The sequence below is a fragment of the Salvia splendens genome, chromosome 3, assembly GCF_004379255.2.
Source record: "Salvia splendens isolate huo1 chromosome 3, SspV2, whole genome shotgun sequence".
Lineage (NCBI taxonomy): Eukaryota > Viridiplantae > Streptophyta > Magnoliopsida > Lamiales > Lamiaceae > Salvia > Salvia splendens.
Genome location: NC_056034.1, coordinates 15253520 through 15264703, shown reverse-complemented (window position 1 = coordinate 15264703; position 11184 = coordinate 15253520). Strand labels below are relative to the sequence as shown.

Genomic DNA, 11184 nt, shown 5'->3' with positions numbered 1-11184 from the left:
GCGAGGGTCTCCTGACGAACAAGAAGCCACCCGCCAAGAACACCATCTACGTGACCGTGAAGACCGGGCCCTTCCTCTCCTATTCCACCGGAGTCGACCCAGAAGACCGGAGCTTCCCGTCATGGAACGAGAGGCTCTCTATAGACCTGCCCGACCAAGCGCGTTTCATAACCGTGGAGGCGTAGTCGGGCGACATGCTCATCGCCTCCACCGCCATTCCGATCACAGATTTATGCGGCGGATGCCTGCCCGAGGGTCACCTGAGCTTCGTGAGTTACAGGATGACGGGTGCCAATGGGGAGAAGAATGGGATAATTAATCTGTCCATTAGGGTGAAGGGAGGCGGCGCCCAGAGTTCGAAGCCCTTGAAGGGGGTTTCCGGGGCGGAAGGCAGCCATTCGCAGCCAGCTTTTCAAAGCCCTTGACGGCGGAGGGAAAGCCTTGCACCGCTGTTGTCGTTACGGGTATCCCCGTTTCGTGTAGGGCCATCCACAATGGGGCGCCCTAAGGCACGCCATAAAGCCCGCCCTATGCACCGCCACGTCAGCATTTTATCCTTCTGCCCTTCCACCTGCAGTGGGGCGCCCTAAGGCGCCCTAAGCATTTTACTATTGTTTTGTTATTTAATTTAAATGTTTTCAAATATATAAATGCAAACTTATTAAAAAACACAATGATTAACTAAAAGAACGGTAAAAAATTCTCATTGATTAAAAAAAAGTTACACGAGTTAGAAATAAAAAAATGACTATCCTAAAAAAACTCCAACTTCCGGCTCAACTCATCGCTCAACCTCTGGAGGCGCTCGGCTTGGGCCAGATCCGTACACTTCATAAGGGCGTTGTGCGTATCCAACAACGTCCGCGCCATCGAGGCTGTTGACAAATTCGCGTAGGCAAGTGTCGCCGGGGTCGGGGTCGGGATCGGCGATGGGGGGGCGGCGGCCGAGGAGGATGTCGCCTTCGCCTTCCCCTTATTCTTCGCAGCCTTGACGCCTATGGGACGCCATCGGTGTGCCGGAACTCTCTTCCCCCGTGCACATCTGGTTGAGGTCCACCGGACGAGTTCCGATTTCGCTGGTCGTGTAACCACCAATGTCGGTGGTCTTAATCGTCTTCGCCGCACCGGTGTGCAAAATCCTGCCTTGGAACTTCTGCTTGTCCCTCAAGAGCGCCCAGATGTTGAAATGGTTGAAGTCGCCGAACATGGACTGGTACGACAACAGCGCTCTATCGCGCACGTCGCTCAAGCTCTCGCAGCTTCCCTGATCCCTCGAGCACTTCTTGTACTCCGCCGCGAACAGGTTGACTTGCTTCTTCACCTGATCCCAGTGCTTGCGGAGCTGCTCCCGTTGGCGCTTGTACGCGCTCGGCGGCTTTGCCTCATTGTAGCGCTCGACGATGCACTCCCAGTACACGAGCTGCTTCTGGTTGTTCGCGAATATCGGGTCCTCCGATATATCCACCCAACACCTCGCCAAGACGAGGGTTTCATCCGGCTGGTAGTTCGTACGACCCGGGGCGTACTCTTCACAAGTTGTCGGAGGTGGCAACTTGTGAGCCCGGTGCTTGGTCAGCTTCTTTCTGGCGGGAGCGGGGGCGGCGGAGGGGGCGGCGGTGGCGCGACGGGAAGCGGCGGTAGGGCGAGTTGGAGACGGCTCCATGTCGGAGAGACCGTACGAATCCGTACTGAACTCCGGATCGTACTACGTGTTGGCGTCGAACAACCGATATTTGCCAGGTTGTGTACCCGGCCACCGTGCGCCATCTCCAAACATTGGGCTACTAGGACTTGAGTATCCACCGGAATCCATTTTATAGCGTAATTTGAGAGTTGAAATGTGAATTGAAAAGTTACAAATGAAAAGTGAAGCCAGGGGTATATATATAACAAAAATTTTCAAATTTTAAAATTAAAAAAAAAAACTAAAACGCGTTGCATCGTCCGCGTCGCCCACAGTGGGCGGACGATGACGCATACGATGCCCTATCGTCCGCGCTTCGTCCGCGGACTAAGCGTCAGGCGCGGACGACGCATCGTCCGTCGTCCATGGTGCCACAGTGGCGGACGATAGCGCGCCCAATGCATCGGGCGCGCCATTGTGGATGCTCTAAGTATTGGTTTTTAGGTTTCTTCTTTTTTTTTTTTAGTACGATTTTATTTATTTATTTATTTATCTATTTAAGATTTGATTAGTCTCGTCAAAAAATAATATTCCAAACTTCATTCACGGCTTAATTAACTCTTTCTTGTGAAAGATATTTCGTGTGATTCTTAATGTACCAACTTTAATCACGGCTCAACTCTTTCTGGTGAAAGATTTTTCGTGTGATTTTTTAATGAATGATATATTTGGGAGAGATATATATGCTTTAAAATCTCAATATGAAGACATTGATAGTATATTGTTAAAATACAAACTCACCCTTAACTAGTAGTCATAATTTTAATGCTCAAGATGATTTCCGAAAAAAACGTTAATGCAACTACCAACTCATAAGTTACAATTAACTATTTTTTACTAAGTATATCTAAAATTTTGATTTTATTTAACTATATTGATTCAAGTATTTTTTAAATATAATATACTTTATTAAATAAAAAGATAAATTTATAAGGATTATAAGATATTCTAATTGTATATGTTCATATAAATTGTCCTCCATTATATGTCCAGTTTTCTATTGTGAGATATCCTTAATTATTATTTGTCTTAATTAACTTATTATTTTATTTTTATAATGGAATCACGCGTTCCATTAATTCACTCACTCACACACATATTACGTTACTCCCTCCGTCCACCAATAATCCTCTCATTTTGCTATTTTCTTCGGTCTACCAATAAATGTCTTATTTGTTTTTTCACTACTTTTGGTAATAAACCTCACAATCCACTATTGATACTATTTTTAAAATATTATATTGACATCAAGATCCTACCGCCTAAATTTGATAATTGTTAATTATCCTTTTAATATTAAATAATAAAATTACACATATTACTATTAGAGACATTAGAGCACTCACAACGCATGAAGGAGGGGGAGGATCACGGCCAGAGGTTCGATGCGTTCCAGAGATGGGGCGACGGGTGCAAAGTTGAGTGAGGGGCGTAGCAAGCATCGCCCACTGTGAAGGACAGTGACAACTGACGAGGGTTCCTAAATAATTTTTTCTTTAATATTTGTATTTAATGGAATAATAGTGTTAATTATTCATTAATTAATGCAAATTGGTGGAATTCCTTAATTAGTTCTTTAAGTAATGAATAAATATATTTTGAATTTTTTATATTCCCAAAAACAATTAATAGTTACTTTGTGATTGTTGTAATCGACGCGTGATCAATGTAATAATTATGTTAATAATTTAATGAGATTAATGATTAGAGAATAATATTGATATATTATTTATTAAATTTAGCTATAAATGTTATTGTTATTATATATATTTTGGAATGAATAGTGTAAATTAATGTGAGAGGTGTGGGAAAGGGTGTGGCAAGATGCGTCCATTGTGGGAGTTGTGGTCTGATGCAGAAACTGAGAGGAAAGATGATGTGTCGGAGAGTTGTGGCACGACAGGAAGCATGGGTTGTGAATATTCTTAGATCTCTAAAATCTTATTGTCTTTAAATGATTGTAGTTAGAAGTTTAGGGAGAGTAAGAAAGTTAAAACTCTCACTTGCCATTTGTCCACAATTAAAAATCTTGTTTACATTTTTCAATTTTAAATAATTAAATTACATATTTCATTACATCATTAAGCTCATATTTTCGAATAGTTTAAATAAAATTTAGAGGTAATATCCATTTACATTACTCCCTCCGTCCCATAAAAATATGAGCAACGAGTATGGCATAGAAATTAAGATAAAATTGGTTAAGTAAGAGAAATGAGGAGAATTGTATGGTAAAGTAGGAGACAGAAGTAGATTTGTATGATAAAGTAGGAGAGAGTTGATAGTGAGACCTATATTATTAAATTGATATAACTTTTTAAAAATGGAATGCATATATTTTTATGGAACGGAGGAAATATAAAATTTGATCAAATTTCAGTCAATTTCATTTCAATATTACATTGAAATAAGAATAGCAAATCACAAAATTTTAAAACGACAATATTTCATTGAAATAAAAGTAGAATCAACAAAAGAAAGAAAGTAAACCTAAAATATACTCCTACATCCTACTAGAATGATTATTCGGTTTCTAGGTAACATTTTGATATGTTCATTATTAGAGAAATGTACGATATTTGGTGATGAAAATAGTGTGTACTAGTGAGTTTTGGTGAACTATAAGAATGACATATATGCTCCATTTAAATTTTATTTTCAATAATGTTGATAATATACTCCAATTTTTTTATTAATTGTGTCATGAATCATGGTTTCACAGCACCAGAGAAAAGACAACGCGTTCCATCAGCGTACAATCGTTTCATAAAGTAAGGAGCATCATCGTTTTTTTGCTGTGAAAACACACTAGACAATAAATTATTAAGTTGAGTATATGTATATGTATATGTATATGTATATGTATATGTATATGTATTGTGTTGACAGAGAGGAGATTCAGAGGATAAAAGCAATCAATCCTGATATTAGCCATCGTGAAGCCTTTAGCACTACTCTAAAGAACGTAAGTTTTATTCAATTATTTCTTCACATTCAAGAGATAAACTAAAACATTTATCTCTTAAAAGGCAAAATTCTTATAATGGAATGTATAGTTGGAAATATCATCAAAGACAATAAGATAACTGAAAAAAAAATTCAAGCTTCATAATTTAATATCTCAATTTAAACGAAACTTAGACCAAATTTTACAATTTAATTAATTATTAATCCTAAAAAATAAAAAATTTGCATATAATTTTTTTTCAACCTTTTAAATCCACATGGAATCAAAATAAGATATTAAAATTTGGAATGTCCAATTGGGCTATTTGGCGGTTTAGAGCATCCACGATGGCTTTCGCCCAGCAATAGCCCAGCCATAGCCCAGCCACAAACTCCTTCAGTCACATCATCGGCACTAAAAATCCTCCTGCCACATCATCAGGACAAGCAAATAGCTCAGCAATAGCCCAGCAATAGCCTAGTCACATCACTCCTAATTATATAAAACAAATAATTGACAATCACACAAAATACGGAATTAAATTTACGACACAGATACGCGAAAATTCAATAATATTATTTAAATTAAAAAAAGTACATTAAAAAAAATACATTAATTAAAAAAATACATTAACAAAATACATAAATTTAAAAAAATTACATTATTTAAAAAAAAACCCGACCTCCGCCTCACTCCTCGTCTCTGTCGCCCCCGTCGCCACCGTCGCCGCCGCCTCCGTCACCGCCGGTACCCCCCTGCCCCCCCGGTCTTCAAATCGTCACGCATGCTCACAAGCAATGCGTGAAGAAAGCTCTTCTCCTCGGGGTCCTCTGCCGCCTTCCAATCGGCTAAGATCTTGACCATCTGAGTACGCATTTATTGACGCGCGAAGAATTTGAGATCCTCTGTCGACTAGCCAAGGGGGGATGCCGACTGGACCCCTGGCGCCCCCCTCGCCTCCCGTTGCGCCCGCCTTTGACCAACCGGGCGAGTTCGGCGAGCGAACGATGGAGGGGACGGGAGCTCCTGAGCACCCTCGGGGAGGTCGTGGGAACCACTGCTGCTGCCGCTGTAATCACCGGTATAGTTCAGTCGTTGCTTCTTCGGCCAACCAGCGTCGACACCTGCCCGGAACTTCTCGGAGTCGTTCAGCACCTCATATCAGTTCTAGTAGGTGAACTCCTCATACAACCCGGGCTGGGGGAAGGCTTTTTCCGCTATCCTCCTGCAGTCATCCCCCGTTTGGCCACTGCTCTGCATGCGGAGGGTGTTGGCGTACAAGCCACAAAATCGGGAGACCCCAGCCCTGATTCGGTCCCACGCCTTCCGGCACTCCTTCCCGTTGGGCGGCCTCCCCTCCAGGCAAAATGCCTTGTAGGCTGCTGCTATTTTGGCCCACATGTTGACGATCCTCTGATTGTTCGAAGTGAAGGGATCATCGCAAACACTCATCCACGCCTTGGACAGCGCGACATTCTCCGCATCCGTCCACCTCCTCCGTACCGAGCAGTCGTCCTCAACCGGCTGCGACGACTCGCCGACCCTTTTGCCCTTCCCCTTTGGGGGGCCCCGACCCCGCCCTACTCACCCCGTTTGAACGGGAGTTTCCGGAACAACGAGAAGATCAAACCCCAACTCCTCTAAGGAGAAAGTCTCATATTGCGTGAACTGCGCCTCCGCTGGGGTCGATGTGTGCGAAGAAGCAGTCGAAAAAATCAAAACTTGGGCGATAGACGTTCCGCCCTGCGTCGCCAGTACTCCTCCCGGCATCATCTGCATATCGGGTGCCCACCCCGGCATCGCCAGTAACCCCCCCGGCGATCTCCCCCCGGCTGCCATCTCGGGCATCATCTGTTGCCACGGGTACATGTTGTAGTTCCCGGGCATCGGACCCCATACACCTACCACGGGTACCGGGGGAGTTTGAGACCCGCTCGTCATTGGAGTACCTTCGTTGTTGTTCTCCATTTCACGTTGTTGATCCTGTATAGAAATTAAGATAGAGAGAGTACTCGTTAAAACAAGTGGTACGAATGAAAATGACGTGCAAAGCGCGTATATATAGTGTTTCGAAAATTAAAAAAAAAAAAAAAATTTCACTCGCCGGTCCGGAGCCTGCAATGGCGGCGAGCGCATCGCCCAGCGCTCGCCGATTTTTTCGCCGAAATGACGCTCACCGGTTACAATGGTTCGGCGAGCGAACCGGCGAGCGCCGGATATCGGCTAGCCGGTCCGCTCGCCGCCATTGTGGATGCTCTTACTGGTGTACTATAATTTCTACTATTAAATTTTCCTCCCTCCAGTTGATCTTGATTCTTGCATCGTGAGTTTTCACAAATACATATTTAAATGATGGAAGAATATAATTAGTTCATAAAGCATTAGATTATGCAGTCCCATATATTACCGGAACTCCTTTGTGGACCTCAATAATGCGACAATGGCATTATGCACTTCAACATATTGAATAACACAAACTGGATCAATCTGAGAAAAAAACGAATTATATAACCTGCAGATTTGACAGAGGTGCCAATATTGATTTTAGCTTTTTCTGCAAATGAGTTATCTTTACCATCTCAAACTAGTACTCCGTACAGCTTAATTTTAAATAGTATGTTGGAATGTTACATGAAGTAGTTTAGTTTCGGGTTACAACTCCCTTTTTCTAGTCTCGCGGAAACAAGAAGTTCCACAAAAACTATTTATAATACAACATATACAATCAGAGTAAAGAAAGCACCAAAAGGCCATCAAAGTCACACAAGCAGCTCAAGGTGTTACCTGAAGCAGGAAAGCTTTAGTCATCCAACATCAAAGTTAAACAAGTCTCCTGGTTGATCGTTTATACATTTCTCGATTATGCTTCTTCGCTGTCAATGTGACTGCCAGTTTTCAGTATATTGAATTTGCAGAGTGGACAAATTGCATTTATGTGTAGCCACTTGTCTATGCAGGCTGAGTGAAAATGATGCCGACAGGGGAGTTCGCGCAGCTCAGCTCCATCATCGTAGGCACAAAGGCAAATACAACATTCCTATAATCAGATGAACATTTAAATGTAATCAACAAACTAGGTTCTGAGGTTTATCATGCATGGTCAAGGATACGCCCACCAGACACTAGCTAAGCGAAGATAAATAGCTTAGAAAACCAATGCACCCCCTTAACATCTAGTATAAAATCGAAAAGCTTGAAAACACCATCCAAGTCTCAGTGCCTGACCCTGTCTTATGGTGTCTATCAGAAGCTACTTAATGATCTAGATAATGCACATCTACAGAACTTGTAGATGTATCAATTGTCTAGAAAGACGTACAGCATCGTCAAGAGGTAGAACATGCTCTGTGGGAGAATCAGTATCGCATTCAGTTATTATTCCTCCAAATGATTCTTGAGTGTCACCATTTTGCTTCTCAAAGTCACCAATTTTCCGAAATCTGAATTTTGGCAGTCTCTCAATATCTTCCTTAGTAGCTCCTTCCTGTAACATAGTGTTGAATAAATGAATAAAGAGTGGCAATGATAAGAAATGTCAGATAAGAGCAACTTAAAAGCTTCTCCCATGTATCATATTCTCTCCTTTTGGTTTTGAAGACGATGACTAATTATTTATTACCATGAAGGCAGAAGTACACATTCAAACATTAGAAGATTAGTACTCCATAATACAGGTGGGTATCCAATCGTGTCACACACACAGTAACTGTATGAATTTTTCACGATATAAATTATTACTAAATAATACATATACAACATCTTTACTTAATAATATGAAACCAAGTGAATATTGAGATTTTCAGTAGAGGGGGCAAAAACCAAGGGGCAATCACCAGTGGATTACCAAAGGCACACTTAATCTAATGTTCTTTCCCTTTGCTTTTCACAGCTTTTGCTTTATTGTTGTATTAAAGTCATCATTGAAACAAACAACTAGCAATCACCATAGGCAAGCGTGAGCCCTAGATTCTATGTTACCTGATCTGCAACTGCATATAAGATTGCAATGATACATGGTAGACAGCAGCAAACAGCAATTCCAATTATACATGCCACAGCAACACAAACCACAACGAAGAAAACATCGAATGCCAAGAATGCAATGGAAAGCCTGCAAAATACATCATCGGTAAGTACATAAAAAGAACTAAAAATCATGCCGTGATCCTAGCTGCATCAACAAAAATAACTTGTCCACACCAGTAAAGCTGTGGCGATTCAGCAGTCAAATCCGGGCCACCAGAAGATACCCAGTAGAACCCAATTATCCACCAAATGAACGAGAACATTGTATTTGCAGTCTCCAGGAGTTTAGCAACACTGCCAAAAAGAAAGCAATATATTATCACCATTATCAATTTCTTATCTCTAAACAAGGCCTACAGATTCCATTTTCTCCTCATCTATGCACACGGGCGACATGCTTAGGAGTCAAAGCAAGGAGAACCAAAATTATACTACGATGAAAAAAACGTAAAACATAAGAAATGAGATAAAATGTGATTGTAAGTTGGTATTATAGATAACAAAAAACATTAGGTTGTGTCAATTATGCAAGTCCATCATCAACAACTCAAAGAATCTATATTCAGAATAACATTCAAAAAAGATAAGTATTAACAGCGACTATCAGTAAAGCACCTTAAAACAAGTTCGGAATTGAAATAAATAAAAAAAAAACAAAGATCAGATTTTGTTTCATCCAACTTGAGAAAAAAACAAAGATTAGATTATCACCTTTTCGACGCGAATGCAAAGACAGTTCTACCAGACGAAAATATCATGTAACATAAAGAACTAAAATGCCAGCCCCATGAATTTCCAGTGACTTTAAAATCATCAGGGTTTAAGTAGGGAAAACAGTAATATAGCAGTTTTCAATTCCTATTCACTTCTAATTTCGCAAACACAATCTTCCTCTGTATAGCCAGCTTTGAAAAACGAGAAAATAGCTTGTTTCCATTTTTCTTCGACAAATAATTGCAATAAGAATCAGTTGATCAGTTTCACTTTAATGATAACAGCAATTAAATCAAGCATTAAATCACATTGTTTAAATCTGATTATAACCTATCAGCTGCAAGATTAGCATTTATGTTAGCAACTGAGAAAAACCAAAGTAGGGGCAGAAAAAGTCAACTGAAAAAAATCACTCCCAAAGTAAATCCTAAAAAAGTAAAAATTGAAACCGGAAAACTTGAAGTTTACCTAGTTTCATCATCACTCTGCTGGCGCTCCGAATCATAACCGCCGGATTCCACGTCATCACTTCCGGAGCTCGAATTCGAGTAATTCCGGGTGTACGTTCTCTCAGAATTGCGCTGGGAATACCTCTTCCTGTACTCGGCGCAGACGCAGATCATGTGAAGGACGCACTGCAGCGCGTAGCCGACAATCCAAAGCCGCAGAGGCATCGAGGGGTTTTCATCACGGCTCATGATCAGAACGGAAATTGAGACGATGACGAAGGCGAGGTTCCAGACAAGGTCCAATACGACTATGGGCTTGGAGTAGGCCCAATCGCTCTGGCGCTCCTCGATTTGCTCGGCCGCAGCTTCGCGGACGCGGACGGAGGGCTCCCGCATCGAGCGGCCGCGGCGGAGGAAGCGGGCGGCGCCGCGGATGCTGGGCGTGCGACCGAGGAAGCGGGAGAGATTGCTGGGGCTCTGTTCGCCGAGGAACGGTGTAGTGTCGGCGGCTGTGGGGGAAGACGGGCTGTCGTTGTTTGACGACATCGTCGCGGACGGAGGAGAATTTCGAGTCTCTGGTTTCTTTGTAGGCCTCAGTGACCTTTTCCCATAAGCACTTCCGGGATTGTTGATTCCCGACGATGGGATCGTACGAGACGCTGATCCAGGCGTTATACACCGCCATCGTGTCCTTGCGGCTGTACGGATGCCGGCCTCCATCCTCATCCTCCTCGGCCGCCTCCGCCTCTTCCTCCACGGCGTCGAATGCCCTGGAGCTTCCACCTCCTTATCCTCCTTCCGGATGGGGTTCATCCGGATAATCCTCCCGATTTGGGATAATCCCTGCGAATACCTCAGTGCGGAGGAACGAGCGTATGCGTCCACATCAAAATGGGGTGGTTGGTACCCCCGGCGTCGACGAGCCTTGGGTGCCCGGCGTAGACGAACCGGAACCGGAACCACCCAACACGTTGTACATGCCCCCAGTCGCCAAAAGCGTTGATGTCAAACCCGTCGGAGACGCCACCGCCAGAGTTTCCGTCGCCGGACATTTTGTGATGAGAGGTTAGATGAAAATTGGAGATGATTTGGAAGATTTGATGTGTATTTGTTTGTGAAATGAAGATGAAATAGAAGTATTTATAGAGTATAAAAAAAAGGAAAACAGTCAAAAAATGGTAATATTACCGTTTTCGATTTTTATTTTTATTTTTTAATTAAATTCGAATTTTAAAAAAAATGATTTATTGTGTCAGCGTGACGAAGCTCATTCTCGCGCCGGCGAGTGCGCGTCACTCATGGCGCCGGAGCACGCAAGCGCGTGGCGAGACAGCCCGCGAGGTGTCTCGGTGGGACGGGCGTTT

The 11184-nt window shown here is 42.6% G+C and overlaps 1 protein-coding gene across 3 annotated transcripts; it reads right to left on the bottom strand.

Annotated features, from left to right (window-relative positions):
• Window positions 1-4782: 4782 nt before the first annotated feature.
• Window positions 4783-10648, bottom strand: LOC121795194 (E3 ubiquitin-protein ligase At1g63170-like). 3 transcript variants are annotated; one of them, XR_006049412.1, is made up of 6 exons: window positions 9840-10648; window positions 8832-8951; window positions 8610-8742; window positions 7951-8115; window positions 7416-7668; window positions 4783-5057 (listed from the first exon to the last, which is right to left on the bottom strand). XR_006049412.1 is itself a non-coding variant. In XM_042193659.1 (5 exons), the coding sequence occupies exons 1-5, from the start codon at window positions 10631-10633 to the stop codon at window positions 7492-7494; spliced, it is 1389 nt and encodes a 462-aa protein (XP_042049593.1). In that variant the 5' UTR covers window positions 10634-10648; the 3' UTR covers window positions 7170-7491. The 3 variants fall into 3 exon arrangements, 1 of the variants encoding a protein (XP_042049593.1); XR_006049411.1 differs by lacking the exon at window positions 4783-5057 and adding an exon at window positions 6232-6614; XM_042193659.1 differs by lacking the exon at window positions 4783-5057 and having other exon boundaries at window positions 7170-7668.
• Window positions 10649-11184: the final 536 nt, after the last annotated feature.

Coding starts and splice junctions, on each gene's coding strand:
- LOC121795194 (XM_042193659.1), bottom strand. CDS start 10,633: ATGAACCCCATCCGGAAGGAGGATAAGGAGGTGGAAGCTCCAGGGCAT. Junction 8,952..9,839: donor CAGAGTGATGATGAAACTAG/GTAAACTTCAAG, acceptor TCTTTTTGGCAG/TGTTGCTAAACTCCTGGAGA. Junction 7,669..7,950: donor TTCTACCTCTTGACGATGCT/GTACGTCTTTCT, acceptor ATCTGATTATAG/GAATGTTGTATTTGCCTTTG.